The 22,285-nt window shown below is 31.2% G+C and overlaps 2 protein-coding genes across 12 annotated transcripts; both read left to right on the top strand.

Moving 5' to 3' along the window:
- Positions 1 to 6,602: 6,602 nt before the first annotated feature.
- On the top strand, positions 6,603 to 8,505 carry LOC112999948 (zinc finger protein 4). The gene is made up of 2 exons (XM_026126390.2): positions 6,603 to 6,888; positions 7,836 to 8,505. The coding sequence occupies exon 2, from the start codon at positions 7,969 to 7,971 to the stop codon at positions 8,386 to 8,388; it is 420 nt and encodes a 139-aa protein (XP_025982175.1). The 5' UTR covers positions 6,603 to 6,888; positions 7,836 to 7,968; the 3' UTR covers positions 8,389 to 8,505.
- A 7,883-nt stretch (positions 8,506 to 16,388) lies between these two features.
- LOC100788768 (zinc finger protein 4) lies at positions 16,389 to 20,110 on the top strand. 11 transcript variants are annotated; one of them, XM_041008714.1, is made up of 4 exons: positions 16,393 to 16,620; positions 17,270 to 17,378; positions 18,071 to 18,274; positions 18,944 to 20,110. In XM_041008714.1, exon 4 carries the CDS (start codon positions 19,065 to 19,067, stop codon positions 19,836 to 19,838), a length of 774 nt encoding a protein of 257 aa, XP_040864648.1. In that variant the 5' UTR covers positions 16,393 to 16,620; positions 17,270 to 17,378; positions 18,071 to 18,274; positions 18,944 to 19,064; the 3' UTR covers positions 19,839 to 20,110. The 11 variants fall into 11 exon arrangements, with proteins under 11 accessions (XP_040864647.1, XP_006575475.1, XP_040864628.1 ...); XM_041008703.1 differs by having other exon boundaries at positions 17,679 to 18,274; XM_041008707.1 differs by lacking the exon at positions 16,393 to 16,620 and adding an exon at positions 17,679 to 17,941 and having other exon boundaries at positions 17,013 to 17,378.
- Positions 20,111 to 22,285: the final 2,175 nt, after the last annotated feature.

Here is a 22,285-nt window from a genome sequence, read left to right as displayed (position 1 = left end):
GTATATGGCGTATTTGGGAAAGATTTTTTTTTAAAAAAAATTTGTTAGAAAGTTAATGAAAATTGAAAATAAATATTTTCTTAAAATATTAAACTAAGCATAGTTTATAATGTTAATATGATTTTATTTTGCTTTTAAATAAATTTAATATGATTTATTATGAAGTATTGAATTTAAAGGAAAATTTATAATATATATATATATATATATATATATATATATATATATATATATATATATATATATATATATACTAGTGACGTTTAGCTCCATGATAAGAGCAATCACATGCAATGATGAAAATATGGGCCAAATGGCAAGAGCAAAACCTGGACCAGCTGTTCTCCCAAATTTTTAGGCATAACTTTTGTCCCAAACTTACAAGGATTCACAGTTTTTTTCAATTTTATTTCTTATTTTTCTACATTTTAGATAAATATTTTACACACAAAATAATCAAAATATTATTTCATTTGTCGTGGTTTCGTTTATTAATTTTTGTTATATTTTTTAATATATATATATATATATATATATATATATATATATATACCTGAAGTTTTTAATTTGATATTCATGTTAAATGGACCAAATAAAAGAATCACAGATTATTAAAATGGACCATTTAAATAAAAATATGTTATTTTATAAGAAATTTATGTAAAAAAAAAAAGAAGCAAAAATGAATAAATTAAGTATTATATTTGAAAGGCATAATATATAACAGATAAGCATGTTAATAAGCCCAGGAAAAAAGATAAAGTGACAGGAATGGAAGAAATTAAATAACGGTGGATCATGAACTTTCAATTCGTCATTCTTGCGTTGAGCTCTCAATATCTTAGCTGGAAGCTATTGCTAATGAGGGAAAGGGAGACTTTAAGAATGATTTTCGATCTTTTAAAGTAACTTACAATGACAGAAGGGAACTTTCTTTTAATGCCCTTTCTTTGAGATGTCAACCAATAGGTTAGGTAGCTATGATGATATTACTATAAGATTCACTTTATATTTACGTTTTTCCAAAATAATATTTATATCTTTATCTTTCTATTCATTTCAAACTCCAGTTCCTATTTAAGAAAAATCAAACATAGTGTTATTTATATCTTATCTTAATCATAAGAGAACTAACATACGTAAAATAATTTATACAATATTATATTTTATTTTTTGTTATTATTTATTACATTTTAAATTTAAATTTATCTTTCTTTTCTCTCTTTTGATTGTATATTTTCTTGTACAATTTATTTTACAAGTATAATTTCTCATTTTAAAATATGAACAAATATATAAATATTTTAAATTTAAAGTAATAAATTAATTATATAACTTGATGGTGGTCCAGCTCTTATGACAAACAGAACAATTTACATAAATTTAAATCTAACATAACAAAATCCTAATCTACCCAACAAAATTACACCAGGGTTACTAAATAACAGGAATACTTCTATTTGGCTGCTGCATTATTCTCAGTAGATTTCCTAAAAAAATAGAACAAATAATTCTTACAAAAACAGAGAAAAAAAATAGAAGACAAAACCACGAGAAGTAATGGCTTATCTAAATACAATGGAAGTGTCGATGCAAAGATTTGCCTGCTTCATGCCAAAGCTTCCACTTCAAGACTACTCATATCACAACACCAAAATGCAGTGAATAGACTAGCCGTGCATATAGTTAGACACTCTTTTGATTATTACTGATTTTTCTTAATTTAGCATACACTATAATTGGCACATGCAATTTAGTGTAACAATGGACATAAAAAGAGAACTCAATATATAATAGATTAGATTACTAGTGATGCTTACAAAAGAATAAGAAGGAAGAAAGTTGCCAGTAAAGTGTAGAGCCTAATTCCTCATTATTTTCTGTTTTTCATGATCAAAAGATTTATATATATATATATATTAAGTTTTTAAAGAAGAATATGTATTACTTGAGTAAATAACTTGCAACACATCAAATTATGTCAGTTTCAAGTATTGAATTACATTTTACATCCAAGGCAACAATTCGCATAACTTAGGTCACAAGACTCAACCTATAACAATTCAAATAATAATCACCGTTAAATAAGAGTAAAGAATGTCATACCTTATTGTGCACATTGTCCACTTGATCAAGTGAAGATATTCCCTCAGACGAATCTTGGAATGCAACCATATCTCTGCATAGACACACGATATCAATACACAATTCCTCATTTAAGTCCCGGAAGTAAAAAGAAATAAAGGACAATCTTAAAACAATAGTACGTGACAAACAAATTTTGGCTAAAAAACAAATCATTAGTTTACTTTACCCAATTAGCAAATATCATCAATAATAAAGAGTGTGTTAACAATAATAGAATCTATAATTTTTTGTGATTTCAATTAGCAAATATCATCAACATGTTCATCCAACTCTTCCCCAAAATAGAATCTATAATTTTTGTGATTTTCAATTTCTTTCAATCACTAACTATAGTAAAGAGTGTGTACGTTAAAGAGTATATTTCAAGAATTTCTCTTCCCACATATTTGTTTATTTTAGAAAAGTCAAATCAATATTATCTTACTATAAAAATGTAAATTACAACATCTCATGGCTCAAACTAAATATCTGATGTATGATAGTATTGCACTTCTTTATACTATTGATATACAAACTTATATATTTGGTATAGAATTTTGGTAGACATAAAAGAATTGGATTAGATTTTTTCTGTGTATAAAAAATTTAGTTCGTATTATTTTGTCTGACCAAAAATGTCAAACTAAGTACACAAATGCTCACTCTTTAAAAAAAATCTATATAAATTACTCGTTCCAAAGTAATGAGAGTGAAATAACCTGCAATTGCAAATTAACTACAAGACAAAATTATTGCTATTTTTAAGGACCATCTTTTTTTTCGTTTTTAAGATTTTAAAGTTTTGTGGTATAAAATTAGATTAAAAAGAGATTTTTAAAATTAGATTAAGTTTCATTTCAAGATTTTAAAAAAAGAGAATTATGATATTTCACATAAAAATTGAACTTTTGTCACACCAGTCTCTTCTAATATATGCAGAATTCAAACATAAAAAATATTTGCAACTTTTATATGTATGTACAAAAATTGTTTTTACTACGAAAAATATAAGATTACAAGTCTTTTTTACCAAGACAGAAAGGTGCCACGAGAAAGACAGAAACAGACAGCAGAAAACGAAGAGCGTTTTAGGCAAAAATCTGAGCTAGTGGGTCTGGAATGCAACGGCAAGCGTACAAATATCCACCAACAAAATTCTTTGGCAGCACAAAAGGTAGCCCAACTATTATGTGGACCTGTGATATTTTTTTTATCAAAAAATGAAAACCACCATTTGGGCTATTGCTTTCTGCACTTCTACTATTGCTTCTTGCATTTCTCATTACATTAAGAAAAACCCATTCCAAAATGCAATTTATATTTTGGAATTGGTTTTCTATAATGCAATGGGAAATGCAAAAAACAATAGTGGGAGTGCAAAAAGTTTTATCCCACCATTTGTTGTAGTTTGTTTTATAGCCCAACCCAATAATTATTGTTGTGCAAACGGTAAAAAATTGTTGATTTTTTTTACTTGTTAGGAAAATTGTTTTTCTTCCATGAAAAAAAAAATATTGTTGATCTTGGTTAACTTCAATATTGATTTACGATTCAATATGGACCATTAAAGTTGGACTTCTTCTCTTGCAGGCTCAAATAAGTATTGTTTATGGGCTTCATGAGGATCCAAGACAATAACTTATTATCTAGTGCAACTGTATGTGTTTTGAAACCGAAAAAGCTCATAGTAATTCTACTTATAGTTACTACACTCCCAAATTTTTATTATTAATTAATCTGTCTGAGAATAGTTACAGCAGGGAATTCATTCACTAAAGATTAGTTTTCTCTTTTTGGTAACTTAAAAATGGTTTTAAGTTGCTAAGTTAGATGCATTGAAGACGTCTAATTCCAGACTTCCAATGATCAGTGAAAGAAATTGGAGCATATGCTCGTCATTGAGCTGGAATTTAGATCTTGTTATGTTATTGAATAACAAGGCATAATTACGTTAAAAGAAAAACACAATTTTTATCAAACATTATCATAACGGATTTAGACCTACAATAAAGAACAAAACCAATATACATTAGTCCAATTTCACTAAGCCCAAATACAAGTCCAAAATAATATAAGTATAAGAATTGAGAATCTTATGATCTTATACCAACTCCCATACAGTTACAAAGCATGAGATCTAACAAGTAAACTGTTAAGCAATGTCTAACACCAATGGGATTCACGTTAAGAGAATATTTTCATGCATTATCACTTAAAAATGAGCATAAATAGTCACTTTTGTCCCTCGATATGTAATTCGTTGACAAATGCACCGTTAATAAAATATAAAATTTAATCCCTGAAAATATAAAAAGTGCGACAAATATATCTTGCCGTTAACTTTCGTCCGTCACCAATAATAAAGTCACCTATGTGGCACAGAAGGACAAATTTGTCACTGAAATGATGAACAACGTGGATTATCAACATAAGAGCATATTTGTCATAATATTCTTTTTTGATTTTTCATCTTTTCACTCCACTGACACATAGATGACAATATAAAATTTATTCCCCGAAAGTAAAGTACGACAAATCTATTCAAATGTTAAAAATAGATTATGACTAATGGTTATTATTATTATTATGTGTTTATAATTTAGTGTTCATATTTGTTTAGTATTTACGTAATATATTTTTTAAATTTCCTTTTAATATATATTATTTTATTATTTTGATTTTCTTGTCAAACCTTAACCTTTACAGTTAAAAAAAACTTTATCTTATATCTTATAATTTTATTAAATTTCTACTAAATTTCTCATTTTTAATCTTTAAAACTATTTCATATCTTAATTTCAACTTAAGTAACCTTATATTTAGATTGAAAATAATATGTTGAGAGTTTTGATTAGAAAAAACACAATCGGCTGCGAGATCAAATTTATTTATTTTAGAAAAAAAAATTTAATCAACTTTTTTTTTAAAAAAAAATGTCTCATAAAATTTAAACTAGATAAAACTAAAGTGGAATTTTTTTTTAAAAAAGTCTCACAAAATTTAATCAATTGAGTTATCATTTTAAAAAATAAAAGTATTTTATTTCTTGAAATTTTTTGTTTTTTCAATTAATTATTAATCTTTATTATGTGCTCTTTCATAATATGTCAAATAGAATGTAAGGTCACTACAGCCTCTAAATCAGCGAGAGATATAACTCTACGTTCCGCAGGTAATAAACCTTTGTACTAATTTTTTTTTTGAAGTTACCATCTGTATTAGTTTGAGCATTATTGTATTTTTTTTTTAAATTTATTTGGATTCTTTATTTGTTAGTAATTGTTTTTTCATTTCATTTATATTATGTATAATAAGTGTTGTCTCGAGTGGAAGCACATAAGGTTTATCCATGTGATTCTTTCATATTTGAGGTATATATATACATTTTATTGATTAAGGAAAAATACTTATAATTTCACTTTAGTTCTATCTAGTTTAAATTTTTTGAGATTTTTTTAAAAAAATAGTTGATTATATTATTTTTAATAAATAAATAAATTTGGTCATACGGCTCATTGTGCTTTTTCTACTCGAAACACTTGACATATTAATTTCAATCTAAATATTAGAGTACTTAAGTTAGAATTGAGATATAGAATAATTTTAAAGATTAAAAGTGAAAAATTTAATAGAAATTTGATAAAATTATAAAATATAAGATAAAGTTTTTTCAACATTAAAGATTAAGGTTTGACGAGAAAATCAAAATAATAATAATATATATATTAAAAGACAATTCAAAAATATATTAATAGCAGTAAATTACAAACACATAATAATAATAATAATAATAATAATAATAATAATAATAATAATAATAATAATAATAATAATAATAATAATAATAATAAGTTAAAATATATTATTATCTTCCGGATATATTTGTCATACTTTTTATACTTTCAGGGACTAAATTTTGTATTTTGTATAATCAGCACTACCTATATTTGTCAGCGGGGTTGGAAGACGAAAAGTAAAAAATATATTATGACAAATATGCTCTTATGCTGACAATCTAGATTGACGACAGGATATATTTGTCGCACTTTTCTTCATTTTCGGGGATTAAATTTTATATTTTCATCATTCCGAACACATTTATCAGCGAATTACACATTGAGAAACATAAGTCAATATTTACCCTAAAAATTACTACCAATAATATTTGCTTGCCCATGCCCAATCGTACAAGTATAATTGGTGTTTAACTAATACTACTAATAAGTTTGGTACACTCTAGTTAAGCGGGTTGTTCATCACGGCTAAAATATTTAAGGATTACAAAAGCTTACAAGGCAAGCTCTTCAATAAGTTGGAATCATGAACAAGTGTTTGAGAGTAATTTGTACATCGGAAACGGCATTGCTATGAATGCTTATCAAAATTGAGCATATGCGGCTAATCCTTTGTCTCTGGTGGACACTAACTAATCAGCCCTACCTACATGTTTATGGTAAACAATTGTAAAGTGAGGAACAGAGGAAGCATGAGATGAGAATAGATTAAAAAGGGTCACCAACCTAGTGGAGGAATTTGCTTTATAATAATATGTCAGTAGGAGTAGTAGAGTGTAGTAGTTATCAACTAGAGTTATTATGTATACATTCAGGGTTAAACTTCTTAACTAAAAAAATATTTAAGGTCACACCTTACCTTAGTGTTTCAGAAACATAGAAAACTTAATGACCAGTTTTGTTTCAAGACAGTTTTTAGGTGATTTCAGAAGCAAGCTACTTTCACTTGATCTTGAAATTTGAGAAGGTACGTAACACTTGCACTGCATCTGTGTACTTAAGTAAGCACTGGTTGTCTTATTTTACTTTTCCACTTTAGCTTTTCTCAACTCTTTCTTGAGTTTTAGATAAGTCTGAATCACTGAATAAAGCAAATAGTTTGTGGATTTTACCTTCAAACTTCATATCATGCCATCAGTGCCCCGTTTTGCCACCACCAAACTCTGCCTCGCTAGCCAAGGCTCCAAAGTAATTTTCCTCTCTAAACTATCACAAAGTAGGCCTTTCTTTGTTGCTAAACTGTGTGCTTATTATACAGAATGGAAATCCAGGTAGATTTAGTTCTAAATTTTGGAGGGATGAAGATGAAACAAGCATCTTCATGCAATTTTTTGTTTTTTGATGTTGTTGGATCTCCATATTAATGTGTTTGTATTTCTGCCTTGTGTGTTGAATGGTGGTCTTTTCGTCTCTAAACTTTGATTTGCACTTACAAACTGATGGAGTTCAGGTTTTACCTGGTTGCTTTGTTCTCTCTCTCTCTCTCATCAAGAGATTGAGATGCACTTATGACGTTTAACCTTCTAAGTCAATGACTCCTTGGAAATATATAATCAGAAAGAATCTCCGTAGCAGATTCAACATTGATTTCAAATTAGATGTACTGTGTTACTAATATATAGATTTTACTGCATATAGAGCCTATTTTTGTCTTCGATCAGAATCACCCTACTTTTTAGTGTTTGTTTCTTTTACATTTGGCTGGCCAAACATATCATGAAACAAACAAGCACCAAGTAGAAATTTTTTTCAAGCAGTGAAAAATACATGAATCACAAACATGGTACTTGGATGATGTGTATCTAGTAATCTTTCACAGTATCAATATTGCCTCAAGATTATTTATTTGTTTTATTTGCTCTTAGGATTGCCAAACATGAGCTTATTGATTTTCATGGCTTACCCAAAATGCAGGATAAAATAAACATCCCAGTGCAAGCTCAGAAACAGATCTTAATATCTTATTCTGAACACTGTGGTGGTTATTGGCTAATAATTTCCAATTGTATTTTGTAAATTAGCTTTCTAACTTAAGCACAGCTAAAACATGAAACCAAACTTTGATCCTGAAGTGGAGGCTAATGCAGAAGATGAATCTGAGGTTTCTTCCAAAGTATCTATTCAAGAAGCCTGTAATGATTCTTGTTGTGACAACCTCATTAACATTTCCAACATCACAAATCCAATAGGGATTCATCCTAATTCAGAAGCTATTTCACTTGACTCAACTCTCAACTCCATGAATAGTGAGCCAGGGGAAAGAGATTCAATAGGATTCTCATTCTCAAGCAATGAACCTGCCTCTCAAACTACAGCACCAACCATTCCACGAGTCTTCCCTTGCAATTTCTGTCAGCACAAGTATATCAGCTCTCAGGATCTTGATGGACTCATTGATGAACACAGGAGGGAGAGAGAATTAGCAAAAAGGACAATGAGAATGACATTTTTCTCTGATGGTTGCTAGTTTTATTAACAAGTATTTGAAGTCTAAAGGTTGAGCACAATGTGTATGAAATGTTGTAAACTTTGAGTTTTTCGAGTTCAATTCCTACTAATAAACAAAATTAATGGTTAAAAAGTATTTAGTAGTCTTGATCAAATTTTTAATTATTTAAAGAAAAGATAATTTTCTTTTTGAGTTATCAATATATTTACAATTTCATTTCTTGATTATATGCATGTGTATATACGGATGTATCTACATTCTACAGTTTCAAAGTTCATTGAAAGGCTGCAAACCTTGAATACATTGTGCTCAAATGTTTAGTAACAAATTTAATTTAATCATGTTTGAATGTATGAACTAACGAAACTTTGCGTGAGCTCATGTGCAACTCTCGTTGCAAACATAAAAAACATTTGCAACTTTTTTATTTGAGTACCATTTTTATTCACGACGAAAAATATGAGAACGCAAGTCTTTAGGTGCATGAGATAAACAGAAACAGTCAACACTCAACAAAAGGTGATCCAACTTCTCTTGCTGGCTCAAATAAATCTATTGTTTATCCGGTGAAACTGTATGCAATTTGAAACCAAAAAAACTTATAATAACTCTACTGAATACTGACAGTTAATACACTCCCAAGATTTTATTATTAATATGTCTGGGAATAGTTTGAACAGGGACTCATTCACCAAAAAATAGTTTTCTGTTTTTGGTAAATTTAAAAATGTTTTCAAGTTGCTAAGCCGGTTTATTGAAGACGTCTAATTCCAGACTTCCAATTATCGATGAAAAAAATTGGGGAGTATGCTCGTCATTGTGGAATTTAGATCTTATTAAGTTATTGAATAGCAAGACATGATTACATTAAAATAGAAAAACGTTTTTTTATCCAACATTGTCATAATCTGACTTCTATGAGATAACAAAGGTTGTTTTTTTTAGGCCCGGAAGAAAGAATAAAACCAGGCTATTGCTTCCTGCACTTCCTTTTTGTCTTTCAGAATCGTCAATCCGGAATGTAATTTTTCATTCCAGAATGCACTCCCTCTTTTTACTTCCTGACTGTTCAATTTGAAAGGTCAAAAAAACATTCCAAAAAGAGTGCAGAAACAACTTGGAAAGTACAGGAAACAACCATCATAAAACCAATATGCTGGTCCAATTTCTCTAAGCCTAAATACAAGTCCAAAATAACATAAATATTTTTTTGTCAGAAACTTTTGATTCTATACCAACTCACATTCAATTGCAAACTAAAAAGCATGAGATCTAACACGTAATCTGCTAACAATGTCTAGCACCAATAATAGGATTCACATTTAGAGAAAATTTTCATACCTAATTACTTGAGAATTACTACCGCAGCCTATAAGAAAATATTGTAAATAGACTATGAAGGTATTAGGTATATTTTTTTCACCCTTACAATCTTGGCAAACACTACTTTAAGCGTTGAAAGTCTCTACTAGTATACCATCAGAATTCAGCTTGAATAATCAGAGGAAATTCCGTTTGAATATTCTTTCCACTTTAGATTGGTGCTCAACAAACTCTTTCATGAGTTGTTGGACTTCAACCCGAAAGAAATTAATAGGGCCTTTGGGGTATCTAGTTCTGAAGATATGGTTCTTGATAACAAGGGGGCTATATGTTCTACGAATTCAATCAATCCGAGTAATTTTCATTATCTTTTTCTTTTCTTTTCCTTTCTATATAAATTTAATTCTAATTCTTTGGATCCTCGATCTAACTGGATTGCAACTTGACCTTCTCTTTGTTACTTCACTCTTTTTATATATATAAAAAAATCATAATCGAAAATAATTGGACTAGACTAGAGCCACGGGAGAGCAAGGATAAGGATAGAGATGCAAGGTCATACTCTGCCACATGACATGGAATCGAATTTTGAGACTTCAAAAAGGATTGAATATGGCCTCTTGAGTCTTGACACAAATTTGAATTAAGGTAGCAAAAACTAAATATGCTCTCCAGTTTTATTAACTAGTATTTTAAGTTTAATGGTTAAAAAGTATTTGGTAGTCTGTAGTCCTGGTCAAGTTTTTAATTATTTAAGGAAAAAGTAAAACCTTGAATACACATGTTTCAGTACTACTGGAGTTGAAGTATGCGTTTTAAATTCACAAACATTATATTAGAGAGAAGGTAATATAGTGGCACACAAATTAGCTAGACTAGCTTTTGTTTTAGGAGAAAGATGTTGGATAGATGAGGTCCCTTACCAATTGGACCTCTTATTTGAATCTGATGTACAACAATCTATTTCCACCTTGGAATAAAATACAATCTTTCTCCTAAAAAAAAAAGAAAAATAATTGTCAGGTACAAATATAAAGCTTCCATCGTCTCGTGCAGTTGTTTTGGCCACATTTTAGCAACAGAATCATTGATATTTTTATGATCAATGGTCTCATTACCAATAACATTTGCTTCACCATGCCCAATCGTGCAAGTATCATTGTTGTCTGACTAATATTAGTTTGGTACCAAAATTCAACTCTGATAGCAAAGTGGGTTCATCACGAAAAAATTAGTTAAACATTATAGAAAGCTTACAAGGCAAGCTCTCCAATAAGTTGGAATCATGAACATGTGTTTGACAGTAATTTGTACATCGAAAAAGGCATTGCTATGAATGCTTATCAAATTTGAGCATATGCGGCTAATCCTGTCTCTGGTGGACACTAACTAATCAGCACTACCTACATGTTTATGGTAAGCATGAGAATATATTAAAAAGGGTCACCAACCAAGTGGAAGAATTTTCTTTATAATACTAGTAGAGTGTAGTAATTATCAACTAGAGTTATTATTATTATGTTATATTTTCAGCACAGCAATGTTGATACCAATGCTGATTAAGCTATGCAATTAAGACTTTATAATATGAAGTGGGGGGACCAATTTTGGAGACTAAGGTGGTGGTGACCAGCGGCGTCTTGGGAGATGAATAAAACGACGGAAAGATGAACTTGTCTCTAACTGCCATGACCAAAAGGTAGAGTGTCACTTGGTCATGTGCCATTTATGTGACAGGGTAAAAGCAAACACAATAGGATTATTGATAGACACGATTAATTAAATTGTGTTGTCTTTGGTACTGTCTTATACTTGTGTTAGTTTCTTGAGAGAAAAAAAAGTACTGTTCTATTGCATTGTTTATTCCACCACTCTTATGGACAAATTTTGATTGGACAACGATCCAACATACGTGGCTAGGTTGCATTTGTTGTGGGTTTTTTTAATGTTTATATTGATCACTCTTTCTGATCTAGTTGAGAAAATCACTAACCTGCTTTTTGGACATGTGCTTAGGCCTTAATGGGCTAATTAGTAGGCATTCCCCCTAGCCTAGGAATTCTTTTTAGTGCCCAAAGTCATAGAAAATTTTGCTTTGATTTGAGAAGCATATATGTCCTTATTTCTCCACTACTTTCTCTATCTTTTTGGGTGTTAAAAGACTGTTCCCCTTTGAACATGTGCTTAAGCTTCTAATGCCCAATTAAAATATATGTTATAATGTCTAACTTTGGCTAGTTCAACCCAAAAGCATAATGCAGGATCCAATTTTGTGAAGATATATTCTTCATAAAGCACTTTTTGCAAGATAGGTATACTTTTTTATAAGCCCTGCCTTGTCAGCCCTTTAGACAAGTGCTTCTCTCTAATATTCTTTCTCCATTAATTCATATTGTTGCTCTGAGTCTCCTTCTAATTGTTAACTATTTTTTATGGCCAATGCATGGTTGGTGCTTTTAAAACTACATTGAAGTATAAATGCTGACATCAAATGGAGTTATGAAAAGGCAAGAGCTTGTTGCCAAATTTTGTCTGTCTGAAGCTTCTGCACTAACTTCAGATGGGATCCTATGAACTATCTGCTGCTATACCTGTGCAAAAATACCATTTCGTAGTTTCTTTTTCTAGTTTGAACTTTGAAGCAGTGGAATCTTAAATAGTGACAACCTTAAAGTGAATTTGATCACTTTTTATTTATATTTTTGGAGGAGAGTTTAAATGATTGATCATTAATATGTTAAAAATCACTGATATAATATGATATGATTGACAAATAATCATATTTTGAAATATGAATTCAAGAATTTGATCTTTAAATTTGTATGTATAGAAAAAAAATATCTTAACAAGAGATTAGTCTCTTACTCTCAACTGGGATCCTTGGATAATTTTTTTCTTAAAAAAACTAATTAATTTACAGGAAGATTAATTCAACCTTGCCAATGCTTATATTGTGCATATGTAATTAGCTAGCTAGATGGGTCAAGTGCATAATACAAAATTAGTACGGTTGATATATATAATGTGAAAACTGAAAAGCAATGCTTCAACTAAGGGAATTGATAAAAAAGAAAAAAAAACTAAAACTAAAACTAAAATCGAGGTGGTTCCTTGACATATGCTAAACATAGAAGTGTGTGAAGACAGTGTTGTATTTATATGCATTTATTTTTACCAAGTTAGAAAAATAAATACTGGAATACCGACAAGAGATACTCAAATCTTTTTGCATTATTTCTAAAACCATATTTCGATGTGTTGTAAGCATATTCTTCCAAAACTATCTCTGGATTCTTTTTTGTTGCATTGGAGTACCGTTGTGATTGTACCCATACAATAGATCCCATGTTGGATCCATTATCCATATGATGCTCCAATCGCAATGGCTTATGTATATGTGCACAGTACCTACTGAAAAATGTGTTAGAAAATTAGCTTTTATATATTATTATACTTTAGCTAAAAATAGGACATATATATTATTCTACTTTGTCTATCACGTAATAATTGATGTTACCACCAACCACATTTTAATGTATAATAATTCAAAAATATTTAAATTCGTATCCATACTTATCATGTTTTTTTTTTTTTAAACGAAAGAAAGATGAGTAATTAAATAGTTCAAGAAATAACACGGTAAAGACATTCTATACTGCATTCAATAAAAAATATAATGTGTTAATTTATTGGCAAATTTATCAATTCATTCAAATAGTATTTTAAAACGGTAAAATTGAGTATCGAGTTCACATAGATTTTAACTATACTTAGAGTTTGTATATGTTCAATTTTAAGTAATTAATGAATTAAATTCAATATTGTTCGAATAATAATACAAAATGTAAAGTTCAATATAAATAAAGATAATTAAGCATAACACATTAAAGAGATAGAACACAAACATTTGGGATGAGTTGTCAGTTGAAGCATACTTATGGAACATGTTGGGACTTAGTCTATCGAAATTATTTTTTATGCAATATTAAGTATTTTTTACTATTTAATGTTATTATGATTATTATCTTCATCCACTAACCTATTTTAGCCATAATCTTTCATGTGAAAGAGCCTAAATTACCTAATTTTACTCCTAATCTCTTAAGAGTTAGATTAAATAATTTGCTTTAAGAATAAAGATGCATAAATAAGATTAAATAATATCATCATATCCTTAGACATGGATTACCTAGATGTTATTTTTAAGTTCTTAGGAGATAAATATTTTTCAATGCACAAACCCTATAACACTACATGAGCATGAGGGATTAAACCATAAACATGATGTTAAGCACAAAAAAGAGACAATAATATCAAAATAACATTAAATAGATAATTAGAATCATTACATTAAAAGTGTTTGGTGACTAAACTCCCAACAAAGAGTGATTTAGCTTCTCATTGTCATGAGAGACTTACTAATACAAAAAGAAAACAAGAGGTGTGGAAGAGAATAAAAGAAAATGGAGGAAAGGATCCCCAAGTGAGTGAGTTCTCCTTCTTCTCTTGTGCCCTAGCTTCTTATTTGGTCCCAAAAAAATTGTCCCCTGGTTTCTTCCTTTTGTTCCCTTCAAAATGCAACACAATCATGTTTTTCGACAATGATTGTGCGTTAAGCTAAGTCTGCACGTGCGCGTTAAGCACAAATGCGAAGTCCAACTGGCATAAGTGATCGTGTGCTAAGCTATCAGATGTGAGCTAAGCTGCTAGATACGCGCTAAGTTGCCAAAGACACATTAAGCCTAGCCTCTAAATTGACTCCTCTCGCTGAGCGGTTGTTGACGCACTGAACGCGCTACTCCAGTTCTTCAACCCTCTTCCAGGGTTCCTACTATGTAATTCAACACAAAAAATTAATGTAAATTAATCAACTTTAGTATCTACGGGATAAAAACTCAAAAGAAATTAAGTTCCTAATGTTTTAACACAAAAAAAACAATAAAAGAGAGAAAAATTAGATAATTTCTATGTGATTTAAATATTCAAATTACATATGCATAGTAATTATCAATATGTATGATATATTTGTTGATGTTTATAATAATTAATTATTTTAAAATTATATTTTTCACAATTTTTTATTGATGGATGGTGTAAAAACTTTTTATCTAAAAATTAAACTCTTTAAAGATTTTTAACTACACTTTTTTTAGAAAGAACTAATAATATATATTAACAATATAAGAGATTTCTATACTGTTATCAATTAGAAATTCCCATATATAATAAATTTATATATTTTAATAATAATTATCTTAATCGTATTTCTAACATGATTTCTTATTAGTGCAACAACTCTTTACACTTTCAATGTATAATTGTAAATTCAAATACAAGGCCTGGCCTCCTTTCATGTAATAAATTCAAATTATTGATTTAGTAATACTAAAAAAACTTATCAACGATTGAAATCAAACTTTTTTTTTACCACTTAAAGCACTCTTGTGAGTGTGGCCACGCAATAATTGTACACAAGTTATGGTCAGAGAATTGCATGTGTAAGTAAAGATTGTTAATTATTTCAAATCATATTAAGGGCATGACTGATATTAAATAACTGAAGCAGCTAGCTTTCCCTTATAGGATTGTGAATGATGATATTGTTAGATAGTGTAGCATGATGGATTTGTGTGACCCAAATATTCATGCTCGTGCTCACAATTGCAAGCAAGGGATGACAACTCGCGTGGCTGAAATTAAAGATCAAAGGAAAGAAAAAAGGGGCGCTTCCTAGCTAGTTGAAAAGAGCAAATGTTGTATCTATGGCCATTATGTTTCTATAACTTCGTGCGTGGAATAATGGACCATCCCATTATCTTCTATAAACTGTCATGTCAATGATGGAGATTGAAGGCCATGGAATGGAAACCCTCCAATCTTCTTCCTTTCTTCGATGGGTCGATTATATCCACTTAGTTTCCTATATCCTACGTAATGGCACAAATTGTTATCCTTTTGCCCGAACAAAGAACCTTATATGTTCCAATTCTATTTGACAGTTGTTTTAGGTATATTTTCATGCGGAATAACTTGATTCCGGGTAAAATTGTCCAACTCTTGTTCTACCACGAGAAAACCTATATATTTTTTCTTGTATTAATTGGAGTTTCACATCATTAATTTGCATGATTCTTTAAAACAATTTTTTATTATGCAAATTAGTAAGATAAAATTTCAATTTTGATTGAAAGCAAATACAAAAATACATAAGGAACAATTATCTTAGTGTGTCCATTTTACTATAATCTTGGAAAATAAAGCCAAATTTATTTATTTATTTTAAAGGAAGAAAAAAAAAGCCAAACGGTGCTCTACATGAAAAAATTAATAACAATATGCTATAATTGGTGTCTCTTTATAATGTTATCTTAAACTTGAAAGAAAGTGGAAGGACCGAGAGTGTTTAGCTTGAGCAAATACATGAATTATTATAAACCTATTTTTTATTCTTATTGATAAAAAAAAAAGTAGAAGAAATTTTTCAAATACTACAAGGATGAAAAGAAAAAGAAAAAAAAAAAAAGGGGGGAGGGGGGTTCATAGTTCATAAATACTAAATAAAACGGTTGTTGGGAAAGGAAGGACACGGGTTCTATTATTTATTGTCAGTGGAGTTGTTAAGAAACAAATGATGTTATATCATAGTACATGGGATCATGAATAAATATATGCTAATGCTATGGTCTGAATAGGATGGGGAGAGTTGTTATGTTGGACGTGCTAGATGGAACCAAACATGAGACTTTGAAATCTGACCCATGCATTGTGGTGTTATCTGAAACACTTTTGAAGTGGTGGAGATGGAGAGAGAAAGAAAGCTAGAGAATCTTTGGTGGGAATAATGACTACACTGTTGTTGGCTTGTTTTTCGGTTCTTCCTCATACCATGTACGATCAACCTAGTTGTAGTTTGAACTTTTTAAGCAGGTAAAGCAGTTGTTATTTCTTACTTGTTAACTTTCTTAGAAAAAGCCCTGCAAAAAGGAGAAAAATAAGTTTGATTTCTATATACTATTTGTGTAAATAAAAACTTTTGTATAATTAACCAATTAGAATTATAATAAACTTATCATGACATAATTTATAATTAAATAATATAAAATATGAGTGCATGCATAAATTATTTACTAAAAATAAAGGTATGCTACCTTGTAACATCAAAAGACTCTATCGGACATGTTTAACTCAATTTATCCAACATGTTGTATGAATTATTGTAAATCTTTTTATATCTATGATAAAAAAAAATACACTCAAAAGACTGTAGCATATTAATTTGATCATATCTCCCACTCTCTATCTTTTTATATATCCCAAAACCCTCCTTTTCCTCCTCTGACTTCTCTGTTCCCCAACTCTCCACTTCTTTCTTACCTGTTCTTTCCCATAATTAAACATCAATACCCACCATCTCTATGTCTCTCTCTCCCCCATTTACTCTTCCTTTGCTTTTTATTCCTTTTCAGTTAAACTTCTTAATTAAAAAAAATATCTAAGTAAGGTCACACCTTACCCTCTATTAGTGTTTCAGAAACATAGAAAAACTCAATGACCAGTTTTATGTTCTCATAAACAGTCATATAGCTAGGAAAGCTACACTGGGAACAGATGTCTCCAATTCCAAAGCAGTTTTTAGGTTGATTTCAGAAGCAAGCCACTTTCACTTGATCTTGAAATTTGAGAAGGTATGCAACACTTCTTGCACTGTCATCTGTGTAATTAAGTAAGTACTGGTTGTCTTATTTTACTTTTCCACTTTAGCTTTTCTCAACTCTTTCTTGAGTTTTAGATAAGTCTGAATCACTGAATAAAGGAAATGGTTTGTGGATTTTACTTTCAAACTTCATCTAATGCCATCAGTGCTGCCTCGTTTTGTCACCACCAAAATCTTCTTCTCTTGCTAAAGGCTCCAAAGTAATTTTCTTCTGTAAACTATCACAAGTAGGCCTTTTCTTTGTCTCTAAACTGTGTGTTTGTTTATACAGAATGAAAATCCAGGTAGATTTAGTTCCAAAATTGGGAGGGACAAAGATGAAACAACTCAAACAAGTGTGTGCATGTAATTGTTTGTTTTGGATATGCTGATGTTGTTGGATCTCCATATTAATGTTTTTGTTTTTCTCTGTCTTGTGTGCTGATTGGTGGTCTTAATTGTCTCTAAACCTTGACTTGCACTAACAAACTGATGGAGTTCAAGTTTAACCTGAGTGCTGTTTTCTCTCTCTCTCTCTCTCATCAAGGGACTGAGGTGCACTCTTGACGTCCAATTCTCTAAGTCAATGATTCCTTGGAAATATATAATCAGAAAGAATCTCCATAGAAGATTCAACATTGATTTCAGATTATATATGTTACTAATTGTAGTTGACAATGACAGGAATTTGATTTCCTGGATTGTTGATGATACTTTGGCCATGATGAAATGTGAAAACACTAATACTGGCTAACTATTAGTTCATGAACTTGGTGGCATGTCTCCTTTCTACTCTATGGTTATTCCACTTTATCACTTCCTAGCAAAACAGAAGGTAAGATAACAAGCATATGTGAAGATTCAATCAAGATTAGCTCCATGCTAAAGGTATTGCAGTTGTATTCTCCAATCTGAATAGGCATCCATATCTAGTTACACCTTAATTTCAAATATTCAATCATACATTAGTAAATTGTATGGTTTTGAATGTTCATATTCAGCAATCAGCGTTCTTGTTTATCTGGATTTTAAATTTTTGCTAGGTAAAGTCTGAAAAAGCAAAATCTATGATAGTTGGATTTTGTGCTCAAAATCTAGAGTAGTATTTAACCATTACGTTTGTTACCAAATCTGTCATAAGTCAAATAATCATAAATTCTGAAAAATACAACTAAAACATGATTTTGTTTGTATTTTTTAGTATGGGGTTATGGCCACTGCTACGCAACCAATTTTATGTTACCAATAGCTTTTACTTCATATAGAGTCTATTTTGTCTTCTATCAGAATCGCCCTACAATTTAATGCTTGTTTCTTTTACATTTGATTGGCTAAACATATCATGAAACAAACAAGCACCAAGTAGAAATGTTTTTCAACCAGTGAAAGACTGAAAGTCCATTTTCAAGGCACATGAATCACAAAACATGGTACATGGATGAGTATCTAGTAATCTTTCACAATATCAATATTTACTCAAGATTTTTTTATTTTTGTTTTGTTTTGATGATCTGCTAAATATAAGCTGATTGATTTTCATGGCTTACCTAATTGCAGGATAGAGTAAATATCCCAGTGCAAGCTCAGAAATAGATCTTATTCTGAATACTCTGGTGGTCAATAGCCACAGCCCACTTCTATTTTGTAAATTAGCTTCTAGCTTAAGTACATCTAGATCATGAAACCAAACTTTGATCTTGAAGTGGAGGCATGTGCAGCATATGAATCTGAAGTTAGCAGCCAGGTTGCTTCCAATGTATCTATTCAAGAAACCTCTATAGGTCCTTGTAGTGACAGTCTCACTAACATTTCCAACATCACAAATCCAATAGGGATTCATCCTAATTCAGATGCTATTTCACTTGACTTAAGTCTCAACTTCAAGAATAGTGCGCCAGGGGGAAGAGATTCAATAGGATTCTCCTTCTCAAGCACTAGCGAGAGCAGCAATGAACCTGCCTCACAAACTACAGCAGCAACCATTCCACGAGTCTTCTCTTGCAATTACTGCCAGCGCAAGTTTTTCAGTTCTCAGGCTCTTGGTGGACACCAGAATGCACACAAGAGAGAAAGGACATTAGCAAAAAGGGCTATGAGAATGGGATTTTTCTCTGAAAGGTACGCCAATCTAGCATCTCTCCCTCTGCATGGTTCTTTCAGGTCCTTAGGAATAAAGGCGCACTCTTCACTGCACCATGGTTTCTCACCAACAATGAGGCGTCCTGAGATAAAGAACAATGCAAGATTTGATCAAGGGTATGTTGGCCACCCGATATTCTTGGAGGATGATGAGTCAGATTTGTTGTGGCCTGGTAGTTTTCGTCAAGTTGCTGAGGCAGGTGATAGTCATCAGAATTTCATACTGACTGGAAGTTCAAATTTGAGTTTTACTGAGGTGAATCCACCTGTAGACATAGATAACTCAACACCAGATTTGACTTTGAAACTTTGAAGGAGGTTATTTGGTATGGTTCTGACCTTGAGTTGTCTTCTTTATTGCTATGTTATAACACAGTAAGACATGCATGCAAGGGGCCATGATTGCCAGATTGATTCCTATACTCAGTTGGGTTTCCTTTTACTTTTACTCTCATTTTCAGTTTTCTGTTAGGAATCTTGCTTTGGTATTTTGCTTTTTATGTTTCTCATTGTATAAGAGCTCCGGGAGGACAATTTTGGAGCTTCTGTGCTTGTTATATAAATCATGTTATCCCTTCACTGTAATTATTGAGCTTCTATGCTTTCTGTCTTTGTTTCTATTCTGGATTATATTGACCATTAAACTCATCTTGTTAGACTAGTATTTAGCTCCTTTAGTTCTGCATTTTTTGGATGAATTAAGAACCCATTAAAGTCATAAAAGTTGTACATTTTATTTTTGTGGATAAATTTGATACAAGTTGTTAGGAGGATGTGTGAGTGATGTAAATCTTCAATTCCTACGAATCAAAAAAAATTATGGATATTTTGCTGCTATCATCTTGGAGGTGGTCAAGGCTACTTGCATTGACTAGTGAAAATCCACTCTTCATGGTATGTTTGACTTATGACAATTTATTACCAAACCAAGAAGCATAAAAAACGCCAGTAGGAAATAGAAAATAGAATGCTTAATAACCACAAATATTTTCAATAACCTTCGGACAGTATTGGGAACTGGTTCATTTGTTAAGTCTGCCTCCAACACGTAATAACTTGGATTTTCTGTCCCATTTTCTTGCTGCTTGCCTTGGGCAGGTCGTACCACACAAGTTATTGAATCAAAGAGAATGAAAAGGATGAAAGAAAATGATTCTCATACATTGACTAACTGATATGAACAATAGATCTTAATATACACACTTACAAGTAACTTGTGTACATATTGAAGTAACTAGAATAACAGGTATAACTAATTTCAACTAAGTACATTAACGGTAATACTCTCTCTCCCTCGAGATGGGAGGAAGATGTTCTGAATGCCTATCTTGGTTAATAACAGCCAGAATGAGAATTTTGGCAGAAGCTTTGTGGGAAGGTCAGACACTTGGTGATGAGTAGAGAGACATGAACTAAGCGAATGGTACCAATTTAAGACACAAAAACCAGTTGCGGATTTCCTAGTATCAGAACAAGCTGCACAATCAAAATCAGCATAAGCCTGTAAATGAATTCTGGACTTAGCAGAAAATAGTATTCCCTGACAAGGAGTGCTTTTGGTGAGTAGTGCAAGGTTGAGAGACAAATTGACTCAGGTTATGCACTGCATAGCTGATGTCTGGTCTTTATATTCTTAGGTAAAGTAAGTAATCTGCCAAGTGCCAATAAGGTGTCGATCTCTATAGATGCCATGATCAGATAGAAGCTCATAATCAGATTATGTTAATTTCATATTGTGGTCCATAGGGGTGGCAGCCGGTCTACATCCAAGAAAATCTGTTTCTTCGATTAAAGAGAGGGCATGTTTCTTTTGTGAGAGGAAAATGCCTTCGCTCGATCGTGCTATTTCAATTGTCCAAGATGTTTAAGCTTACAGTGAGAGTAAGGAGTAATCACTCCTTGATGTCCTGAAACCATTGTCTTGAACCGTGGGAGTGCGATCTACGTGGTCAAGAAGATCTTCTAGGTGCAGTTGGTGAGTTGGATGGAGATGGATTTTATGTATCGGGTAAGGTGTCTGAATTATGGTCTGGTTGAAGACTTAAAGCAGGATTTTGTGATCGGAAGTTTGGTGGAGGGGAGGAAAATTGAAGGTGATCTGGTACGGGGCATGGGACATCAAGGTCGGGAAACGGATCAATTGAGGTTGGTCTGATGGGATTTGTTTGAAAGGAAAAATGTCCTCATGGAAGCAAACATCTCAGAAGATAAAAATGGTATTCTTTTCAATATCATATAATTTGTAGCCTTTGTAACTCATGGGGTGTCCAAGACAAATACAGTAGCTCCTGTAGGAATTTTGTGTCTTTGATGGAACTGTGGATGAATGGCATAAACATCCAAACACTCTAAAGGTAGTGTACTGTATCTCCTTTTGATAAAGAAGTTCAAATAAAGACTTGTTCAAAACTGTTGAAGGAAGCCAATTGGTGATGAAGGCAGAAGTGTAGACACAATACCCCCAAAATGAGATAGGCACATGTGATTGGAATTGTAAAGATATGGCCACTTTAAGGAGATGATGATGTTTTCTTTCAGCTATGGAGTTTTGCTGAGGTCATTTCCACACCGGAGAACTGATAAGTAACACCTTTTGGTGTAAAAGTCTGTCATAGCTAATTCTATTTATAGTCTATGAAATCAGAAACTTTTTATGTTAGTGGCAAATTGATTCTCTACATAGGCATAAAACTGTGTAATTATAGTAGGAGCTTCTGATTTGTGTTTCTTTAGAAATAGCCAGGTAAACCTGCTATAGTC

Source organism: Glycine max, chromosome 2 (genome assembly GCF_000004515.6).
Source record: "Glycine max cultivar Williams 82 chromosome 2, Glycine_max_v4.0, whole genome shotgun sequence".
In the NCBI taxonomy this organism is placed as follows: domain Eukaryota; kingdom Viridiplantae; phylum Streptophyta; class Magnoliopsida; order Fabales; family Fabaceae; genus Glycine; species Glycine max.
Note: the sequence above shows the minus strand (reverse complement) of the source record. Positions and strands in the feature narration are given on the sequence as shown.